General features: G+C 38.5%; 1 protein-coding gene across 2 annotated transcripts in view; it reads right to left on the minus strand.

Moving 5' to 3' along the window:
• Nucleotides 1–2692: 2692 nt before the first annotated feature.
• TGFBRAP1 (transforming growth factor beta receptor associated protein 1) overlaps nt 2693–24311 on the minus strand; it is a 37466-nt gene continuing 15847 nt past the window's right edge. For both annotated transcript variants that reach the window (XM_080346499.1, XM_080346500.1), the window contains exons 5-12: nt 22492–22574; nt 16360–16701; nt 14985–15042; nt 12883–13026; nt 12030–12176; nt 10332–10491; nt 8236–8669; nt 2693–7341 (exon numbers count right to left, since the gene is read on the minus strand). In XM_080346499.1, the coding sequence (XP_080202625.1) occupies nt 7153–7341; nt 8236–8669; nt 10332–10491; nt 12030–12176; nt 12883–13026; nt 14985–15042; nt 16360–16701; nt 22492–22574 (1557 nt within the window). In that variant the 3' untranslated portion in view covers nt 2693–7152. The remainder of the gene's footprint in view (nt 7342–8235; nt 8670–10331; nt 10492–12029; nt 12177–12882; nt 13027–14984; nt 15043–16359; nt 16702–22491; nt 22575–24311) is intronic.

Consider the following 24311-nt stretch of genomic DNA (forward strand, 5'->3'; position numbering starts at 1 on the left):
AAACAGATATAAAGAACTTGCATTTTATTTGAATATATTTCTCCAGGTCAGAGAAGTGCCAAGAAGACATTCTTGAATCTGTCATCAGTAGCTTGTTATTTTACAGAAATTGTCTGTTCAATCGGTTGTTCTGTGATATCTGAAAGAAAGAAATTCAAACAAGTCCTCCAAGACAACGTACCTTTTAGCCATTTATCCACCACAGGGTCTTGTGGATGCTTAAGCAATACATAACTCTGGCGAAAGAGCTGACCAGGAGACATTTGAACCCTTCCCCATCTGGTTTCAAGCTTGTCATTACTCATTTAAAACAACACAAACAACCTGACACAGGCTGACCCTGTTTTGAGTTGGGCTTGGACAACACCGTCTCTGGAGAACCCAGACAGCCTAAATTTTCTGAGGATTTTAACACGCATCAGGGTGGTCGGGTCCCACCCAATGCAAGTACCACGTTGACAAAAGCAGTATCTTCAGGGGGTTACTGGCAATTATAGGCAATGGTAGTGTTGTTCATGATTGCTATTGGATTTTTTAGGCACAGTTATTATCAGCCTCATTACCTACTGAAAACCTGCTGTGTGTTCAGCTATCAGCTTTCTGTTGGCAGCCCTGGCCTCTGACCCTATGTTGTTCCGCAGCTACGGTTGTTGCACTGAACTGGACTTCTGGGGCTCGTTTCTGCCAAAACTCAGCCATGCTCTATTGATTATTTGTCTTGGAAGAAGTTGCCATCTGGATGATTAGCGTGGACCATTGTCTTACCACTGTCTAGAGGCAAAATCAGCTGAACTCCCACCATGACAAAGCCATAACTGCTTTTTTTTGATGTTTTCTGTGTTGCCTTACCCTCCGCTGACTGGATGGATGGTTGGGGAAATGCAGACCAGGGTGTATTTCCTGCTGGCTGAGCTAATGAAGAGATACTAGTTGCGGTAATGTTTTTCATCCCTTTCAACATCATGCTGCAGGCCAACCTTTGCATCCCAAACACCCTATTGTGTCCTGGGCATCCACCGATGCTCTCGCAGCCTTCGCTTCACCTAAAGGAACAACCTTGACCTGATAGGGCTATAGAAACTTTGCCAGGCGAACGTAGACCTGAACTTCAAAAGAAGAGCCCTTCACTGCAGTTAACACTGTTGGATTTTTACCCCTTCCAGCTCCCCAGCTACACAGTGTATAATCTGCCTTCAGCACCCAGTAGATGCCTGCAGCACTACTGGCACCTGCATTGCCCAGCTGAGGGCTTAGCCTGTCCTCTACTGCCTGAGCACCAAGATACTTCAGGAGGTTTGAGCTGAGCTCAGGCATAAGACACCCAGGATTCTCCCCAAAGTGCCTAAATGAGGAAAAATAATACAGACTATGCTTCTGATGAGAGCCACTCAACTGTCTAAGCAGTGGTTTCAGAGAAGTAGCAGAAAATCAGGGAAGAATTAACCTAACTGCACAAACTTTGTTTCCGCATCTTTCTTTCCGACCACCCCATGAGTTTTTAATGCACAAACCAAACTAAAGAATCAGCATGTTCACATTTGTTATTTGGCTTTGAGACATCAAATAAAACCACAACAGTGCAATACTGTGGAAGCCAAACTTGCAGCTAAGCCCAGGTTGACTGAATGGCTTCTGCTCAGCAGTCTTTATGGTATTATTTCTTTATATAAACTTATTTTTGGCTAAAATTGCAGCAACAAAAAGGTGAAAATACTGTGTCTGCAAACATGAAACAAGCAGCATGTCCTGATGATGAAACAGCACACTCAAAGAGCCAATTGATTGGCCTGGATGGCTGTTTTCTTCACTGAGTGAGAACTGGCTGGATGGCTGGGCCCAAAGAGTTGTGGTGAATGGAGCCAAATCCAGTTGGCAGCCAGTCACGAGTGGTGTTCCCCAGGGCTCGGTATTGGGGCCAGTTCCGTCTAATCTCTTTATCAATGATTTGGATGAGGGGATTGAGTGCACCCTCAATAAGTTTGTAGATGACACCAAATTGGGTGGGAGTGTTGATCTGCCAGAGGGTAGGAAGGCCATACAGAGGGGGGATCTGGACCAGCTGGATCATTGGGCTGAGGTCAGTTGTATGAGGTTTGACAAGAAAAGTGTCGGGTCCTGCACTTGGGTCACAACAACCCCAGGCAGCACTACAGGCTCGGGGAAGAGTGGCTGGAAAGCTACCTGGGGGAAAAGGATCTGGGGGTGTTGATTGACAGCTGGCTGAACATGAGCCAGCAGTGTGCCCAGGTAGGCAAAAAGGCCAACAGCATCCTTGCTTGCAACAGGAATAGTGTGGCCAGCAGGACTAGGGCAGTGATCATCCTACTGTACTCAGTGCTGGTGAGGCCCCACCTTGAATCCTGTGTTCAGTTTTGGGCCCTGCACTACAAGAAAGACACTGAGGTGCTAGAGCGAGTTCAGAGAAGGGCAACAAAGCTGGTGAGGGGTCTGGAGCACAAGTCAGAGGAGCGGCGGAGGGAACTGGGGCTGTTTAGCCTGGAGAAAAGGAGGCTGAAGGGAGACCTTATCGCTCCCTGCAGCCACCTGAAAGGAGGCTGTAGCATGGAGGGGGTTGGTCTCTTATCCCCAGTGCTAAGTGACAGGACAAGTGGAAATGGCCTCAAGTTGCACCAGGGGAGGTTTAGATTGAATATTAGGAAAAATTCAGGAATGAATGACAGAAACCTACTTAAAAGACTTTTTATTAAAAATCAATGTATTTATACATTTGTACATTCCACATAATGCTGTAGATATTCACCAACATAACCTTAAAGTCAGAAAGCATTAACAGTACAGATTTCCATCTGAACAAATTGACTGCAGGGGAAACTTCAGTTTTGTAATCAATCACTTTACAGAATGTCATTAACTTATTTTCTTCCTTTTCTTTTAGAAGTAGCAGCACATTTAATTATCAGTGTTCACAAGGCATAAGCCCCAAAGTGTTGTACAGCAAGAGAAAAATTAATTAGTAAATAGAGGCAATAGGAGAAGAGCTCACAATGAAAATGTATTAGTTGCTGTCTATCATAAACAGCAGGATGTTAATAAAACACTTCAAGCTATGCTGAATAGAGACTGCAGCGAAGTGTGAAGAGTAATAAAATAAAAAGTTTCTTCTTGATACAATTGTATAAAATAAAATATTTTTAAATGTAATTCAGGACAGAAGTTCTGCAAAGAACAGACATTACTATAGAGATTCAGCAGAATCAGGATAATGCCTTTGTTTTCAAATATGTTATAAAGGTCTCAGAAAACATATGCATACTCCATCCTTACCACCACCTTTCCACAACTGATGCTATTATATGAACTATATGAAAACCTAATAAAGTGACATTTTATTGAACAAAGACAGATGTGCTCAGGGGTCCACCCAGACCTGTCAAGATTCATGCCCATGCCAATTAAGTGGCAGAAGAGTGACATTGATCAGGCAACAAAACTCACCTGAGCCACCACAACACCGTGGGGCTGCCTGAAAAAGTCACTTCACAGGTACCTGTGGTGAGCTCTGTGTAACAAAAACCCATTGCTTATTTTCTCCAGACTTTGAGATCAGTATTCCTGTAACACTATCAATGTGATATCTTATTCCCTTTAAATCATAGAAACTAACTGAATTCTTTCTCATAAATGTACAGCCATTAATCTTATTTCTAGCAGAGTGCCAGACTCTGGGCAATTTTTTCTCATTAGTATTTTTCCTCTCTCTTTGACTTAGAGGGAGGAAAAAGCAGCATATGATGATGTATACACATCACAGGTAATTTTTATGTGAGGAAGCATGAAGATATAAAAGAGCAGAAAAGAGTTTAATGAGTGGTGTTTGTTTGCATTGGTGACTGTAACAGAGGATGGCTAAAAAATAAAGTCAGAGCTGCAATATTTCTGTCATTAGAAGCTACATGTTAAGCAAATGTGACTCAATATCTGCAAAAGCATCGGTGTGAGAGACTAATCTCATTTATTCTGTCCTGAATCACAGAGACACTGTCACATAACAAAACAAAATCTGCAGTATTGTTTCGGTTTCCACACACAAAAAGTTGGAGGAGACTCAGCAGGGAAAAAATAAAAAGGTGAGAGAGGTGAATTACAAACACAAATAATTTAGCAAGAACTAAATTATAAAGAAATATTTTGACAGAATCTCCTCTCTCCACGGGGAGGTCTAAGACATCACGTTCCCTAACTGCAGAGAAGAAGATTGCATCAAGCTTAAACTCCCAGAACACATTTAATTTCCAAACTAGAAGGATGGCCAAAGAAATATTCCTCTTTCCTGTCTCTCCTCCTTCATGCATCCAGTTGGCAATTCATAACTAGATTAATCATTCATTCCCTCCTTGCTGCTGCAGCCACACCAGAACTTACCACAGTGGCGATGCTTTCCTGGGGCTTCAGGTACATAAACGAAAAATGAGCAAACTGAGAGTGCCAAAATAAAAGGTGGAATGAACTCCTGTTCTCCAATGTGAAGTTCTCCTACCCAAGGTTGTCCTACCTAGGGAAAACTGAACGCAGATCCTTCATGAATCTCCTGGTGATAAAGTACAGAATATCACGCACTGTTCTGACATTGGCTGTCATCTCCTCTGGTCAAGTATCACTCGAACTGGTCAAGCGCTCTGTGCATGTACAGGAAGAGCATCCTCCACTTGCCACCTCCCTGCTGAGCTCTGGCTCTACCTCAGCCTCACGTCGTTTTTTCCTTTGCTTTTTCTTTCTGTTACCATTTGACTTCCATATTAATTGATCCAAATGAGCTCTGGTATAAGATTTAACTAAGAAAAAGGTAACAATGTATGAATCAAATGTCAATATTTTTTCATTCCACACTTCTGAGGGGTTAGAAAAATTAGATTCCCCAACTTCAATATTAATCACCCTTCTTCATCATCTACGATTGCAAATATGCTACCCCTGCGTTGCTCCGATTTTTGTATTTGTTCTGTATGTACGATTATTGTTACTGATGCATTTTAGCCAAAGTACAAATCTGAAAAAAATACTGAATATGAATAAAGAATTGTTTAATCTTTTACAACCATACCTTTTCATGCAATAACAATTAAGAACTTTCTCGTGGTCTGGAATGATATGATGGCTATTCCATCGCAACACTAGTTGACAAGACTAATTTCATGGCTACCTAGTGGCTAGAATTAGTCTTAATCAAGGAGAGTGGTCGTCATTTTAGTACCTCCTTATGAGATATGAACAACGAGCACACTGAGGATGCTTGCAGCAAAAGGAACTATTTCTTATGAATTGCATGCTACTGTACGCACAAGGCTTATCGCATCTTTGTAAAACCACTTCCTCTCTATCAGCAAGTATTTCGAGCTCTATCAGTAAGTATTTTGAGGACAGGGGACTACAAATTTGCCTACGTCATCATTGCCAGTTGTATGCACAATGTTTGAAAACCCTGAATACAATACAGAAGAGTCTGCTCATGCCAGTGCCACAGGAGAATCGCTCATGCCAGAATTAAGTCAGAAATGACCACATCTGTCTTTTCCAAAGGCGCCTTTCACTGAATGTGACTTGCATGTCTTTGTAGAAAGAGCTATAGAATTTCTTAATGGGATTTTATTTATTTCTTAAAACCCAAACTGCTATACTTCTTTAAATGTTAAACTCTGGCAAGAGAAAGATCCAAAGGCCTTTGGTTCACAGACAAAGAAATTGATATCTTTTTTCCCCTGGCCATAGTGTGGTTGCCCCTTCCTGGAGGCAGCACCGTGCTTGCAAGGCTGTTTCAGAAGCCAAGCCTCTTCGGAGGCTGCAGATCATGTAGATATCCTGTTTTGCTGAAAGTCTCTACTCTGATTTAGAACACAGAAACAGGGAGCAGTTGTTCTAACTCAATTGCATGCTGGTCAGTAAGCTTGGTATTTATTAGAGCTTTACAGAATTGGAAGAAATGCTTTGACTTGGGAATACTTCACTTCTATTTATAGTTGTCATTTTTGAATCTCTCTTGTGGGAATCTGCTTCTTTAAAATGGTTAAGTAGCAATACAAATACTTATGAGGGAAGTTAAATAAAGGATTTTTGCTGTTACTTGAAAAACATTATTTTACAGAATGTTTTGTAAAATACAACAAATCCATTACCCCTGTAGTGCACCTTTGTAGATTTTTTTCCCAATTATACCTTCTTTACATGATTTTGATTGCACGAAGTCATCCACAAGTATTAAAGCCTATTCTTGTGGAGTTCCAATCTGCCAAAGTTATAGCAAACATTTAGTATATAACCTGTACACTTATGTATCAGCTACATCTTTATTCTCCAAAGAAACTCTAGAACGATACAAGATCAATTTATTCAACTGTATGTACAGTGTATTTGCATATTAATAAATAAATCAATATTAAAGTTAAGGTCTCTTCCCCCATATAAAAGTGACTACAGCCTGATCAGATAAGCTTTTTTTTCTTCTAAGCACAGCTGTGTGACTGAGGCTGTTTCCACTCAGTTTATTACAGTAACTGTAGGAGTAGAAACCTAACAGATCAGTGCTTACATGTAAATTCTACACAGCAGAGGGGGCAAAATGTGTTAAAAAAAGTGCATCAAAAGCCAATAATTTGTAGAGCAAAACCAAGTTAATAGTGTGATCCTGGGGAAGAGAATCCAGCCCAAAAGAAGACATGCTGCAGCAACCATTACAACCAACACACATTTTTGTCTTGATAGTAAGTTGCATGATGCCAGTCTTGTCATGTAATGTTCCAAGAATTCCAACTCCAATAGATGCCATCTCCACCTCTACAAATTTATCAACACCACATTCAGTGCAAAGTGACATTTCTTAAAATAACTGTTTGCCTTGTCTCCATAACATTCATCCTTACTCTGAAGAAAAGGCTCATTTTCTTTTACTGTTTATTAGTATATACAGAAGAGCCTATATTTGCACCTCTCCATTTCTGGTAGTGAATTTTCTATCTACATTCATTAGAAATCAAAAAGATGAATGGTGATATTTCATATTTACTGGAAGTCTTCCCATTAACCTGAAGACCAGCTGTTCATCTTGATTTATACCTAAAGTAGCTGCACTTTGTTCTTTTCTGTAGCCCACTTTCTATGGGGTATAAGTCACGGGAATCTGTGAGACCAGAACACATTTCAAGTCTGATTGCTGGAGCTGGAAGAGTGATGAGTCACGTTTGAATTCAGTTGTTTGTTTGCAGCACAGTGTGTGTGGACCACACCTCCATTTGGGTACCTTACAAATACAGGCTCACAGAAAGGATTTTGGCACACTTGACAAACCTTTTTGTCTGAAAGAAGAATTGGATTTCCTTTTTGTTTAACCTAAAGAGAGGGGAAAAAAAATCCAACCATGAATCTAGCAAGAAAGGAAGAAAAATTATGAGGCATATAATTTCAACTGTACCAAATGGATAAACCCAGCCAACAAAAAAGGTAGTAGGAAAAAACAGCCTCAAATATTAAACTTGAATTCATTTTCCAAATTCATACTCATCCTATTTTATGTTTCCTCTTAAGTACTGCTTTTTTCTTTTCTTCTTTCTCTAATTAAAAAAAAGCACTCACACATTTAATGCAACTGAAAATCTGATGCAGCTTCCTAAACAAGGTCACAGGACAACTCCACAGGAAACTGAGCACTGATGCTTTTTTATTCCAGACAGATTCTACTGGATATACTATCATTAGAACTAAACATTAAGAATCTGCTGGAAGCTTTAAGCAACACAGCTCTAGCTAGGAATAGAAGAAAACTTCACAAGTGAATTTACCCCTAACTAAAGCTTCTAACAATCTTCAAGTAATACTAAAGTGCTGTATAAACTTTTATGCAAATTCTGACAGGTCTCAATCCTAGTGAAAAAACCCTAACTCACATTTGTTAAAGTTCCAGCAAAAACTTCCTTAATCTGTAAATCCCAGATTCACTTTCATTCAGCCCAGAGTTTAAAGTTATTACTATTTCAAGGCCCCCCACCTTCCCTTTTGTTTTACAGAGAAAGCATAAAATTAAGTTTAAATCTAGCAGTCACAGCAAAAAACTAATAAATGCAGCAAGTAAAATGGCCAAGGACAGGAAGACAACTTTGTCCTAATTGCACAAACTTCTTCTGATTATCATGTATCAAAAGACTTAAGCGTAAAACTTCAAAGTGCATCTATTAAAAAGGCAAAATAAAACCACAAAAACCAAAAAACAAAGCAAACAATAACTACCTTCTCGTATTTGTAGATTAAGTTTTCAGCTTGTGCTAACCCAAGTGCAGCCTGAGTCATTCTTTTTGTATGAACGCTTTGCCTCACTGCTCCAGCCAGGAACGGAGAGAGGAGCTGCACTGACCAGCTGTCAGGCACCAGCTGCAAAACTAGAGCCGCATCGAATTGGGCAGCGTGGTTATTCAAGAGATCCACAGCAGGCGTGACCAGTGCACAATCTGACGTGCCTGGGTCTAGGTACACTGACAGCAGCAGATGGAAAAGCCTCCGTCTGTACTGCACATCTCTGTTCTCGGAGTTCCACCTACAGTATTCTTCAGCAGCATGGAAGTCCTTTAACCTGTGGACAAGGATATGCAAAGCCTTCTCATGTTCTTCTAGTTTTCCGTATAAAATTGCACTTTCCATGTGAAGGTCTGTGCCCTGGATTTTATCTGTTAAATGAGAAACAAGGCAATATTTACTCAGTGGAGAAGAAAACTACTCCCTCTTCCAGAGTCAATGCAAATTAGCCCAAAGAACTCAACCCCTGCTAATTTTGCAGGTGTGCTGGCTGTTATAAAGAGGACAGATGTTTATGACAATGCCTAGATGCATGGAAACACAGTATCACAGTATGTTTGGGATTGGAAGGGACCTCAAAAGATCATCTAGTCCAATCCCCCTGTTGGAGCAGGAGCGCCTAGGTGAGGTCGCACAGGAACATGTCCACAGCTCTAACAAGAGAGCACCCAAAACACAGGAAAAAGAAATGACTAAATATCAGGTGATAAAAGGTGTCACTGACATCTTTTACATTCTAGCATGTCAGCCTTGCACATTTCTGCACACACTGCTATGAGGTATGATCAACTGTAAGATGAAGCTGTAATATTCTTAACCTCTGCTTCTCTCAATATTATAGAAGATTACAGAATAGTTTAAAGTCCATTAAAGACAAAGATTGATAGTACCTCCCTTTAAGAAAAGGACACTACAAACCCTTAATCCTGTCTGACAGTTTAAAGTTAAAGCGTCAGCAACAGGCAGGGGGAATGGCAAGTTCATGTGGCATTTCAAGATAAAGTAGAAAATACTCTACTTATTGTAAAGGCGATAAAGATTTGGCATAGGCCTCTGTTTTTCTCCCCAGAATATTTTGGTAATTGAGGAAGAACACACTAGCATGCATTGATCTCACCTCACTTAAGAATTGTCATATAAGAAATCCTGTGTTTTGAAGTACATGCATTTAAAGAGAATAATCCATCTTGTAACTCTTGCTCTTAAAAATTTGGTTAAAAATTAAAAGATGACAAAGAGCAAGAGTTTCAATGACTGTGTTATACTTGTACATTATCTATCACACAATGTTTTGTTGACTGGAAAGGTAAGCGGACATTGAACACTGGTAACTTATTTTAGTTGCTACTCCGCTATTTTTATTTCTACATCCACTGGATTTTTTTCACTGAATTTCAAAAAAACATATCACACCTTTCAGTACAATGGCAAGTCATTTCCTTTTCATTCACTGCACGGTACATTAAGAAAAGAGCCAAGAAAAAAAATTAGCTTATCTGTTGCTTGCCTTATACAAACAGCAAGATGCAGTTTTCACTCAGAGATGCTCATATTTTTGGTTAGCATGAACCCCAGCTTTTGGGCTGAGAACGGGTTATGGATGAACAAGTCCTTGGTACTCAGATTCCTCAAAGCTTTGTTTCAGTTCCCTGAGAAACAGATTGCTTAACAAATAAACCTGTAGCTCTTCAATTTGCAAAAAGGTTGTCACAAGTTACATGCTCATCATTAAAAAGAAACTGACTATAAATTAAGAAGATAATTGTATGAAGATATTTTTTCTAGCTAGTTACGGTATTCTGTCTTTGGTGCAGTGGCAAACATACCATTGTATCTCATGAGCTATAGAAGATCAAAGACAATACTAATAGATATGCTTTCTAAATTAACTTGTGTCTGTGAGAAATAGAGATGGGCAAGCCTATCAAGCAAAAGAAACCTCAGATCTTTTAGTTTTCTAACCTTAAGAGGATTATTTTTTAGCTTCCTTATGGAACTGACAGAGTATCTACAATAAACAACATGCATCTTACCCAAAATGAAGTGAATTCTATAAAGATCAGATTTCTGAAGAAAACTGCGTAGTTTAAACAGCAGCTCAGTTGTTTCTGTACAATTATCTGTGCTCATAGATTTTAGCTGAAATATTGCCTCCAAGTATAAGACAGCTAGATGAGTATGGTACTTTTCTTTCTACAGATGAAAAGAACAATGTTAGCTCAGTTTACAAAGAAAACCCCTTCTTCCCACCCATAACAGTGATGAATATTTACATAATTACATGGACACGTGTTTTAGGACATCTATTTAATTCCAGTTAGTCATAAAGTCTTTTGTTCATGAAGATAGACAACTTATTCAGACAAATTCCACAAGATATAATATGGGATTTGCTTTCATTAATATGGTTATTTCTGAAATGTAGATATGGAACATCTTATTTCTAAACCTCATTTCACCTTAAGTCAACAAGATCTATAAATAGCTTTTCTTGTGCAAAAATTACTTCATTTCAAAAGTTCATTTAATGAAAGACAACACAGTAAAGCTCATCTCCCTCCTTTGGAGCACAAGTATGATCTCCACTGTGTCTTCTCCTTTTGTTCCCCTTGTAATATGAGTAATTTTTATCTAATTCATTCGTCTTCATATTCAGGTATGTTCTTTGACCTTTTCTATTTCTGCAATAGAATTTGAGAAAGCCACCAGAGGCAGACAGGTATTCTGAAGGCACAGTGCTTTTTGCGTTATCCACTACCCAATATTCATCAAAACAAGTTGATGATTTGACTGCTTGAAACATTCTCACTAAAGCATTTACAATAACCGAGTACTTACCAAAGAGCAAATAATTTATAACCCAGCCTTTATGAGCAGGTAGAGTAGATTAAATTATAAATTATTTTTGTTACAAATATTCTACAAGGCACAACGTTTACCTCAATAAGCTTGTTTGAAAATATTCATGACATCAGAAACCAGAACATTAATCTGTCATGTTGTCACACACCTTGACATATTTGCAATAGTGACAGAGGGAAAACATGGATCTAATATGTGTATTTGAAGACTGTAAATTGGTGAACTGGTCATCAGGTCTGCAGAGTTCTTTCAGTGTTCATTTTTTTTGCTTTATTTGCAGGTTAAAGTAATGTCTCCTGTGCTCGAAATGTTTCGTAACCAAGTACCATAATGTTTGGCTGCTTCTGTATTGTGCTTGAAAGGTCAAGGGTAGAATACAGTCATTTATGACTTGTGAACACATCTTCTGGGCATTCAGCATCTACAGTGATTTGGAATCCTACAGTGAGAGGTACATGGTTTATTTCTATCACTAATTGCTCAAATCTCTCTAGAAGGACAGAATAAAACATATCTACTTGAAAAACACTAAATTAGCAGTTTTAATGTATTGCTGCCACACTCCAGTAGAATTAGCAGTTGCTCAACCGTTTTTCTATTATCTTATCAGAGAGAGGTTTGAGCCTTAGCAGTGAAACAGAAAAGTACACAATAAGCAGATGTTGATAAAAAACAGGAGTTGAAAACTTATAAATAATGCAGATATCTGCTCATCTTCTACTTTAATCTTAAAGCCATGCCCTCCCTACTCAGAGTACATCTGAAAGCCTTCCAATTATGCTTATTTCTTCTAGACTTTGACTTTTTCAGTTGTACATCACAGTCTGCATTCTGAATCCTATGCTATTTTTAATATTTGTAGCACTCACCTCTATTTTTCTTTCCAATACAAGATGTTCTAGATATTTAACACGTGCTTTAGGATATTTGTTAAGGCAACTGATTATATCATCTGGATTAATGTTGTTTCTCTCCTGTTCTTCCAAAGGTCTTTTAGTGAAAATCTGTACGCCAACCTACAAAGAGTTAATTGCATTTAGGAATGCAGTGACAATAATTTTATTACCTTTTAATTTTGAATATTTATCTAGTAGTACTATCAGATTAATTAGTACGTTATTCAGCAAGATAAACAACAGAAAACCTTGCTCTACACCACCAAGATTACACTACTCTGTGCTTACCATGATCTCACTTTACTCCTGTCTCCATTACCTCAATCTGTAGTCTACATGTTATCCATCCTATAAGCCTCATATTGCGCACATCCTCCACAAATAGTAATACAAAAAGTATTTAACAGATCTGAATAGTGGCAGAACAAGAGACTTCAGCTCTTTGAATTGAGAAAGTGTAAGTTAGAGGCCAGAATGTTTACAGCCTCATCACTGTGTATATCATCATATTTAAGACACTTCTAAAATAACCAAAACAAAAGCTTAGATAACATGCTGTATCTTTCATTGCACAGAATGACCTAAACTTTGTTTTCAGAAGGAAAAGAAACAATTATCACCAGCACTTGTTAACAGAGGGTCTTAGAAGAATTTAGAAAACTGGAAGTTTTCTTCCAATGATCACTATTTAACTGGAACAAAAACATTCTGTAAAAATGGTACAGTTAGCTATCAAGATGGAACAATGTTAATGAACACCTGAACACCATTACAGGAAGTATTTCGTATTTATGATGTTCTGGGAAAAGTATACCAAATCACAAACCTCTTCATTTTTTTGTAAAACCCATTCAGAATATTTCCACACTAGGTCTTGGTCTGAGCAGAACGTAAGGAAGTCTACTATATATTCATAGAGATCTGATCGTGTAGAATCTTGAATGTCTCCATCAACTATTTTCACCCATAACTGCAACAAAAACACACAAAGATTAAAGTGCTTAAAACATGTACGAACTCCTCCAACTAAAAATGTACGTTGAACTACTACAACACTTAGTATTAGCCATTGGTACCTGTGGAATTATGAATGGCTCCTAGCAAAAACAACTGGAAGGGCTTTAGGGGTCACTAAATTCATGCCTCCTCTCCATTGCAGGCTTTTCTTACACTTGCCATATTCAACTAATTCAGACATGGGTTCTCACATTCTGAGAGCGACTGGCTGAATACTTCAGGAACAGATACAGTAATCACAAAGAAAGCTTTTGATGAAAGTCGTTTTCTCCAATGTATGGTATAATTTTCATGTGTTCTGTGTGTGCAAAATTAAAAGCAAACAATATAAACTATTCAGAATAAAACCCGATTTTTTGCTCATTTAATTTTGACTGAAAAACTTTAATTACCATGTGACATTATTTTTATCTAAATTGTAACTGGAATTAAAAGGTGCTATATCTAACAGACCAGTTTAGCAATAAACCTTGTTCCTTGAAACAAACAGGTACACAATGGTTTTGTTGTCCTTGCTGGTTTTCTGCTGGGGGTGTTGATTGACAACTGGTTGAACATGAGCCAGCAGTGTGCCCAGGTGGCCACAAAGGCCAACAGCATCCTGGCTTGTAACAGGAATAGTGTGGCCAGCAGGACTAGGGCAGCGATCATCTCCCTGTACTCAGCACTGGTGAGGCCCCACCTTGAATCCTGTGTTCAGTTTTGGGCCTCACACTACAAGACACTGAGGTGCTGGAGAGAGTGCAGAGAAGGGCAACGAAGCTGGTGAGGGGTCTGGAGCACAAGTCTGATGAGGAGTGGCTGAGGGAGCTGGGGCTGTTTAGCCTGGAGAAAAGGAGGCTGAGGGGAGACCTTACCGCTCTCTGCAACCACCCAAAAAGAGGTTGTAGCATGGAGGGTGTTGGTCTCTTATCCCAGGTAGCAAGTGACAGGATGAGAGGAGATGGTCTCAAGTTGCGCTAGGGGAGGTTTAGATTGGATATAAGGAAAAAATTCTTCATGGAAAGGGTTGTCAGGCATTGGAACAAGTTGCCCATGAAGTGGTGGAGTCTCCATCCCTGGAGGTGTTTAAAAGGTGTTTAGACGAGTTTCTTAGGGACACCGTTTAGTGTCAGTGTCAGGTTATGATTGGACAAGATGATCCTGAGGGTCTCTTCCAATGAAAGTAATTCTATGATTCTGTCCTATGAAATTACTACTTACATAACTGATTTGAATGTATTCAACAGTGTTACTGTGATTCACAAACTCAAAAAGTCACACAGTAAGACAAACTACTTAAGTTACCGGATATGGTCTGAGACAAATATGTTATTTATTCACCAAGAACATATTAATTTTTTCTAGAGGAAGTTTTGCAGACAGAAATAACAAAATTATATAGTCTACAGACTGGTCCTAGTGACATCAGAAGGTGGGTGTTCAAAGAGGTTACTAATGCAGCTGAAACCCACACATCTTGCAGACTCTGTTCACTGTCCATTATCAGATAAGGAAATAAACACCCAGTTGCTGTCAGTGTCTGCAATGAGATTAAAATACTGCTTTGCTGCGTGTATAGGCTAATCAGCATAGGATATGTTCTTGAAGTCTCTCAAACACCTTTTTAAGTGATCTGATTATTTTAGTGCTTCTGACCATCTTTCAGAGCACAAACACATGTTCTGGTATGCCCAGTTCTGCTTAAAAAATAGCATACAAGCATCTAAACAGCCGTCATCTTCAGTAAGCTCTTCATGTTTTTCCACATGTAGCATACTGATTTATTCAAGGAAGTCTTAGCATGAGCTTCTCTTATATATACGCATCACTAATTTTCAAGCAGGCAAACTAGCACTTCAGATTTTATCTCAGAGGTACACTGGTATTTTTGGAATGGTATACAGACTACATTAAAACCTTTATTCTAACCTGAAGTGCTGCAGCATCCTGAGCATTGTAGTGATACAGGAGACCAAGGGCAAAATACCTTTAAAGAAAGAGAAAACAATATTAAAATTGCTAGATCTTCCAACAAATTTCATTATAGTTTGATTAACACAGAATAACAAATAAGTGCTTAAAATGGGATCTTTAGGTGACATGTACAGAGCCATGTCTACACTTGAACAAGTGTCTGTAGGCTCTTTTTCAGAATCAGAGAAATTCTGTCCTAGAAATGTCTGTGTCTCTCCTGTCTCTGAGGCTCCAAGTTAAAATGTGCATCAAATTAGAGATGATTCCCACACCACTCTTTGAATTTTATATACAGACTTAACACACAGCTCCAAATAATAAATACTCCTCCAATAATTAATCAGGTGTCATTAAATCCAATTTTTATGATGCTTTTACTCAGAAATCTGGTTTAGTGTCAGAAACATGTTTTCTTTACTGCAGCATGAAATCAAGTCAGGCAAGAAAGAGCTTTGTACAGTGCCAATACAGAGGTGTTTTTGTGTACTGGAATAAAGGTAAAGTTCTGTAATGGCTGTTTTCATGGAATGATATTCTACCATTCACATTTGTAAAACTTTGCCACACAAACCATACTTACCAAGAAGATTTAACAAAAACACCTGAAATAAATGAAATTACCCTAAATCGAATCACAATTAAAGACTTTGCCACCATTGTAGTTGCTGCTACCACATGACACAGTTTGAAGATTAAAGAAATTAAATCCAAGACAGAGACACTACCTATGACTAGAGTTTGTAGTTTACACATTTACTATCTAGTGTTTCCTGCTTAATGAGTAAGAGCCTATTTTCCACCTGCTGGCATTTCCAATTTGAAGTCTTTTGCAGTCATCTTAAGCAACCTCCTTTTGGTCAATCAGCAGGAGCACAGAGTGTGCTGTTCAAAAGTAAGATCTCTTTCCCTGACTAAAGCAACTACAAATTTAAATCCACTACCTGGTTAACAGCTTCTACCTGAGGTAGTGCATGCTTTAAGGCATATTTTTATTCTGTCCCTGTGCTACTACTGCATCCATTCGACTCACACATTGTCACAAGGGCAAACAAATCAGACTTTTTTCTTTTTTTCAGATTTGTACCAACCCCTTATTTTTGTGTTAAGACACAGAGACTTTCAGAGAGAACTCTGTATTTATCAGCATAACCATCAATTAATACCTTTTCACTAACATTTTTAAATGCTGACAAGTCAGGCTAAATTGTCTTTTTGAGCTGAAAGCACAGAAGCTATGAAGATTTCAACATGTTACTCTAGAAGCCAACAGCATTTAAGATATCTTTTCCCTCTGATCTCAAAGGTGCAATACTCAAAAAAATCCACTCACTTTTTGTGTTTTTCCAGCCAGGCAGCACTATCTGTTAAAAGACAGAAGTTCTCTGAAACGAGCAGATCCAGTAGGCTTTCATGATTTGCCTCCGCGTACAGTTTGAGTAAAGCTGTGTCAATATCTTCCTTGTAGCCATTTGCAACCTCAGTGCTGCGGACTTCGTTCAAGTAACTCATGAGGAAACGTTTGCATTTTGTCATCTTCTCCTGGTCCCCTTGGGTCAGCTGGTTTAGGTCCGCGTACTCATGCAGAGGGGGATGAGACCGTATAAATGAAGAGGAAGTAGGCAACAGGAAGGGGTAGAGAGAGATCAGCTCCCGGACATCAAGCTGGCCGCTTCTGCAATTACAGTGTCAAACTAGATGAAGCAAAAAGAAAGAAAAAGTATACATAGGCACAAAAAAATAACATACTGGGAATGTGTGCACACATATGCTTTGAGTTAGGACACTAACAGGTTGTCAGTTTCTGAAGTTGTTGCCTTCTATGCTGGAGAAAATATACCCAGAACAAATTTGCAATTGTTTTTGCTATTTCTATCCAGACTTGTTTATCATTCCTTTTCCTCCTTTAGACATTGAGAGCTCTGAGAATTCAGAGACTGGTCAGCCTTTTGCTTCTGACATCCCACAGCTGTTCTGTGGTATATACAAACATCACCTGAACAGCCTTAGTGCAGTTCCTAGGACTGTCCTAGACTTCATCTGTACATTATGGGAGCTAGCCCTCTGATGGAGGCAAAATAAAATGGAGAGAGTGAACCCTTTCAGGCAAGCCACACTGTGCAAAAGTATAATTCTACAGAAAACAGAAACTTCTTGTAGAAAACTGAAGTTATTGGACCAGGTACTTTGATGATGAAACATTTTCCCTAACACTGAAAAGCACCAGATTCTTCTTTAACCAACTTCTTAAGGAGGTTCTGAAAACAAACAGTGAATACTGATCACGCACCCATCTAGCCAACAAGCACTAGTCTATTCTATAGGCATAGGTCTTGGGTGTACATCAATGGCAGCTGCTACGGTGGTGCTACCACTTTGCTTGTGAAGGGCATTAATACTTTATCCAGGAGCAAGTTGTAAGACAGATCTCCTACACAAAATTATTTCCTTTCAGCCTAGATTGAAGAAATTCCTCAAGCATTTGGAAAGTGCATCTTGGGACAGAAGAATAAAATGAGAAGTTTTGTCACACATGGGAAATAACTGCCCAAGTTCCACAGCTAGAATGAGTCCTCCTCCCAGGCTTTGCTTTGGACGAATAGCAAGAAATCAGGATTTATATTTTATTTCCCTGTCAAAATCATTACTCAGAATTCATCTTTAAAGATGAACAGATGATAATGTTGCTGAAAAAAACAAAATCAAAATGAATGGAAAGTTCTCTAGAAAAACGCTGGTTAGTTACTATTTTGTTGCAAATTTTTTAAAATTGTTCTTATCTATCCAGTGATCAGCAACCTCAAAAAGATTTCCTTTTCACAACCTTGATTGGAAAGAACTCCAAAAAGATAAAAGTTGTAACAACAGAAAACAGATGAAGCAGTGGATTTCTGCAAGTAATACAGTGTGAAAGATCCTCACCATCAGGCTCAGCCCTTTCCTGCTGTTGTAAAGTAACTGTGACACTGGGGCATGTCCTGAGTTGTTCACTTCTTGCCAGAGAAACAGTTCCAAAACCATCCAGGAAATACGAACTAGTAGGAAGTATTGCCACAACAACACATACTTAGAACTTTAAAAAAATTTAAGACAGTAAATACTGTCCTTTGGCTACAAAATCTATTCCAGAAGAACAAAATTCTGGGAGACAGCAGCAACTGCCAATTTAAAAGCAGAAAGTACATGGTTTGAGAACCTAGCGAGTGCAAAGCATGGGAACAGCAGCACAATCAATACAGGGGACCACAACAGAGAAAAAACTGAATGTGGAAAGCCTCCCTGTGAGAAGAGGTTTGAATAGCAAGCTTTTCTGATTCGTTCACACAGAGCTCCTACTGAACACCTCCACACTATAAAGGCCAGCCTCTGACCGAGAGTGAAGTGTTCATGTCTAGATTTCTGCCATTGAAATTTCCTTTTGGTCCCTCTTTTCAGACTTGATATTTGGTTTTGAAATTCTTACATCTACATTATGATAGAAATCACAAGTTGATGAGGACTTTTTTTTTTTTAGGAGGCAGAATAACCAAGAAGGAGCAAGTTCTGTCAGTGATTCAAAAGTGAGTTCAAAGATGGTTCAAAGAGCATTTGGGCTTTCAGTATGAACTAATCTAACTACAGCTTTGGCTAGTCTGACTACTGCTGAAAGTTTAAGCCTTGTGGACCACCAGAAAAAATATATTACATGAGATGTATTACACTAGAAAATTAACCCCATTTAAAGAGATTTCCCCATAACCAAAGGTTCTTCGCTGATTTCTTTTATAACAAAAGCTAGCCCGTAACTTCAACAACATCAACAGTCTACTCAAAATTAGTGCAGAAGCAAGGAGTCTTGATAAATCTGGAGAAATTCAAGTGTAAACATTGGATCCATGCCGGCTGTGCTGTCAAATATTTGGAGATGGCCTAAGCTGAGATGAAGACTATGACCACGGAGACAGATGTTGTTAAAAATGCTATATTTAAGATGACACTTTTAATAAGTTTTAAAACATTTTCTACCTTCTGTATCCTTTAGTTCTACCAACTAGCCTTTCCTAGATGAGGAAGTAGACAGCTGCATCACTTCTGAACTTTGTGAACTCTGGCCTTAATGACCATCTGTTTCCAAAGGAGGAAGCAAAACCAGCTTCCAACTCAGGGTACCCCAAGCCCTGGGCTGTGAATCACCAGTGGTTCTCTCAGGAGGTTTGACTCAAGCTCATGTTGTACCGTTTTGCCCTCCCCACAGCAAAGATAATCAGCAATCAAGCAACCCCCTTAAAATCATTGTATCATGCAGAACAAACTTGTTCAGAAAAATATTAAATACCAAATACTAAACAATGACCCCACCTGCATGGATGGTTCACACTTATCTCAAGGCTTATGGCTCCTGGGATCTATGGATGCCTTTTTGCTTTGGCTCCTTCCACCACATTTGGAGGAAATGGATTAGGAGAAGTCTATGCAACTTAGGTGCTTTGCCTAGATCCCACTGGCTGTAATAAAAGCTTATATTCTTGAATCAATTTTGAGATGCACATCTTGCACTGAGTTCTATTTCTTATTTCTGGTTTTTATGCCATGAGATATTTTTTAACCTTTCCAGTACAGGAGTGACTGTAGCTATAAGTCTCTCTATAGCCTTTCCCAGCTGAGATAACACTGGGAAGAGTTAACATTTTGTTTTTAGAAAAGTTCTAGTATCTGGTGTGTCAGATGTAAGCAACACCTAACCAGTGAAAGCAAACCAAACACACTGGAGAGGAATGGTTTCACTGTGACAGCTACCAACATCTCAGTGAGACATCTAGAATACAGCAAATAACCTGCTTGGTCTAACTGCATGCAAGCCTCCAATAATATAGCAAACATATATTATATAAATCACAACTATATAACATAATCAGAATTCTGTTATTGCTTATAACAGAATCTGTCAGATAAAAGAAGTCCCTGTGACAGCTCACTGAGTTTAATGTTAATGTATCCAACTAAAGAAAGTTCTGCTCCCTTTGTTGAACTATTTGAGTTTCAATAAAGCTACCACTTCCTTCCTTTTTGTCAGCCTTCTTCAGTATTCAGAAGTATCAGCATAACCAAAAGGAACTCAGTATTCCTCTTAGAAGTTTCAGAACTTAAGAACTATGAAGTTAGGCATAAGATACAACTGCATCTTGACAAGGCTATCCACAAAACGTTATTGATGCAAGAAAAAGAAACCTTCAGCCCAACATAATTATTTCCCTTGCAAGCCTGTAACTGACAGATATTTTCTGAGGAGTGAGGCAATCTTACTTCATATTTGGCCAGAAGGCCCATGTCTCACCAAGTTCTTGGAGGTACTGCTACCATTCTGTTCCCCTACTTAATCCATCTCTTCTCAGATAGGTACCAAGTTTCCCCTCAGCATTTTAAGGCTGAAATTATTTCTGACTAACGCTTGCTTGAAACACTTGCGGAGCAACACATGGGGATGGGAGGAAGTGGTTGCACAGAGTGCCATTATCTTGCCCATTTGAGCAGCAGTAAGTCTAAAATAAACAAGACTGAATGTGTATCAGGGCATAACCTTGTACTTGACCTGGGTGATCACCAGGGGTGCAAATTAGAGGACCTGGATCCCATAAGGATTTTTTCAGAGTCACCAAAACATTCTGATTAGCTCATATATGACTGGCCAGAAGAAAAGCACAAAAAACTTATCTGTGTTTTCTCCCCCTAGAAGACTTCACCAATTAATGAACTGTTGTTCTGCTTTGGAGTTGCAGCTTTTAGAGGAAGGGAACTCCCTCAGATGCTGACACAGATCCAAAATTCACGCCCGGACAGCACATTTTCTTGTGAAACATGTTTCTTTCTATAGAGGAGCTCCCACAACCCTGTTCATTAAAGCTTATTTGTCAGATGAACCACCAGCTGGATGGAGACTGTACAACTGATCTTGGTTCCTTCCACAAGGTGCTGGAGGCTCCCCACAAGATATATTTCCCCCTTTTTACTGCTTTTAAAAGATCCTCAAGCCACACCAAGCAAGGCAGAGTCCCCAGATTAGAAGCCAAAGGGAATTATTGCCAGGCAGGGTGGAATAAAGTAACAGAAAAGAAGCTGAGGTTGAAGTGTCAGCCATAGTGAAGAGAGCTGCAGAGCTACACAGTTCTGGCCACCTAACCACAGCTAGACAACAAAGACACTTTATAGCCAGTACAACCTCAACAACCTATTTTACCAAAGCTGGCCACACTGGAAAAACTGAAAAAAGCTCATGGGAAAGCCACACAGAAGGGCTTTGTGGGAATTTCGTAAAGGATTCCTAATGATGTCCAGCTTGTAATTCTTCAGACGTATAACACAGCACTGATTCAGCCAGGAGGATTACAGGGAGGAGGAAGACTACAAGATGCTCACTAATGCCAACAATTACAATGAGATACAGAAAGTGGTTGTGGTCAGAACAAATTGTCACTAAATGCTGTTTAGGCTTTTCCTGTCACTTCCTAATTTTCACTGAGTGCTCATTCAAGACCAGTGTCTCCCATTATCCTTGTGAGCAGGAGGCAAAATGGAGAAGTCCCTCATCAGCAGTAACATTCCTCAAAGCTTTACTTTCCTTGTTACATTTCCATAAACCCAAGCACACCTTTTTTCCTATACTGTACAAACCTACAACATACAGCAAATTGTCTAACCTTCATCCTATTCCATAGATTTTAAACTGATTTAAAGTGAATTTCAGCAGATAACAAGGAGAGTTATTGTATGTGGTCAGCATGGATTATACTGTGGACGGGGCCACATCACAGAATGAGACAGGTCTAGCAGAAATTAAGTTATCAGGGAAAACAAAGATAATGAGCACACTTTTTAAATAAAAGTAGAGTACCAAGGTCAATTTGTAAACAAGTGGCTGCTGAAACAGCTAAATCAGGAAGGTTACTACAGACTTCAAGAACAAATAATCTGTCTTCTGGAAAAAGCCTAGAAGAACAAGTGTTAAAACAAATTCAGTATCAGCATCCTCAAAAAAATAGTGCAATTGTGTCAAAAATACTTAAATTTTAACTAATATTTAAATTGTATTTTTTTTCCATAACAAAAAAAAAAAAAAAAAGAAAAAGAAAAAGAAAAAAAGAACCAGGCTATGTTCATGCTGTAAATCGCAGCACAGGCTCAATAATAAAGCCTTGACCTTCATGGGCATAAAGTAAAAAACAAATCTCCATACAACATTCCGATTACACAATTACAGCACTAATGCTACTGTATGTTAGCATACAAAAAACATCAGTTGCATTAACTCTTCAGTTACAAAGTTGTTTCAATGTTACTCTGTTTTTACCCCCAACAAAAACATTTGAACACAGGTAACTCTCATCTGCACAAAAGAAAATTAAAATCAAGCTAGTAAGTTTCTAAAACCAAGAACACCAACTCCTTATTTAAAGAAGATAAATTAATAAATTTCTTGTCATACAATTACCTGAAAAGTTCTTTTGCTTCAAGGAACTGAAGCTGTGCAAACTGTATAAAACCTGCTTGCTGCAGGATTCGTTTGTACATTACCTATGAAAGACAAGGGGGAAAAAAAGGTTTATTATATTTGTAAGGAGATATTTATGTAGTGCAAGTTACTACTGCAATAACCACCTGCCAGAAACACTGAACACATTATCTTCAACCAGACCTTGTTACATGCAACATAAAGCCTTGATCTTCTACATTTTATATTGCATGTACCTGAATATACCGAATCAGTTACTAAGACCCAGTTTCTTACATGGAAGTGTGTGAACACAGCCCTGTTCCCAAGTACTTATTAAAAGCAAAGTCAACAAACAGCCAGTTTAAGTTTTCATATTCAAATAATGACTCATCTGACATCAGTCTGACTTGCCTCAAGTTTTTGTTCATGGTATTTACAAAGGTAAAAGCCAATGGTCACCTCTGAATTTCCCCATAATTCAGCAGACACATAAAAAGACATCTAAACTCAAGGGTGGTCCTACCTGATCACAAAGCCAACTTTCTCCCTGTTTCACCTCAATTTTGCAGCAACCTTGCTGGTGATTTTCATATTTTCATCCCCAGCTGACAACCAACCATACTTTTGACTTTTTGCCAGGTTGCCTTTGTGTGGGTGTTTGGTTTTTTTTTTTGGTAATAAAAGTTCTTCCAAAGAAGTTCAGCATATCCACTATGAAGTACATTATGCAATGTACATAAAAATATGGTTAAAAAGACAAGCACAAGTAAACCATATGAAAAGCTATGTGTTACGAAGTTTTACTGTTAAGATTGTGCCTAGACAGGAAAAGGTTTACAAAGAGTTCACTTGAAAAAGAACACAAAACTACTTTAAATGCAAGGTATTTATTTAATCTGAATAGTCGGTTAATTACCACCAGATTAAATAAGTCTTCATGCTCAGAATACTTCCAACAGCAAAGTGAGGAACCTAAATGGTGCTCTGCAAAGTATCCACCTTTTGTGACAACACTGGTATTTTGCAAATACACCCAGCTACATCCACATGCCCTCAGTTTTTCCCTTCAGTTTTTAATGAACATAGAGCTATCTAATATTTAACAGTGGACATTAATGCTGCTATTAATAACAGACACCCATTTTCAATGAAAATAATCAGAAAACTACAATACATTCAGCAATGTATTCCAGGAAGGAATTGCTGAAGAGGGTCAGGCTTCAAGTAGGGAGGACTGATACTCTAATTAGTGATTTTTCACCTTGATTAAAGTTTGTGGATTTAGGAAGAGAAGAGCTTCTCTTAAGTTCATTTAGTCTGTGCATGCTTTACTAATGCATTATTTTAATGAAATAATCTCCAACATTAGCAAGCTATTAAAGCTTATTGATTTGTAAGGCTGTGGGACTTTTCTTGCCTCCCCAGTGTGGGAGAGAGAAGGGAAAACAGAAGGAAATGATATCTGGCACACCTTTTCAGACAAATATAACAATATCAAAAGAAAATAACAATACTTCATGATATCTTTATATTAATGTTACTATGCTTTACATCCAAGTGCACTTACTCCCAGTTACCTAAAGCTAAAAGGAAATTTAATTATGGTAATAAAGTAAAGCTATCTCAGGTGAATAACTTACAAAATATCCAAAATATTTTATTGATGTAAGAATACAGCTGTAAATCCAAATGTTAATCTGAACTGATGAATACTTGTCTGGTCACATTCTTAAGGATGTTGGTAAAGGATTTCAACCTGCAATTAAATGCATCTTGTGGCATCAGAAAAACTACAGTCTTTCCTGAGAAGTCTGATG

The sequence above is a fragment of the Nesoenas mayeri genome (genome assembly GCF_963082525.1).
Source record: "Nesoenas mayeri genome assembly, chromosome: 1".
NCBI lineage: Eukaryota > Metazoa > Chordata > Aves > Columbiformes > Columbidae > Nesoenas > Nesoenas mayeri.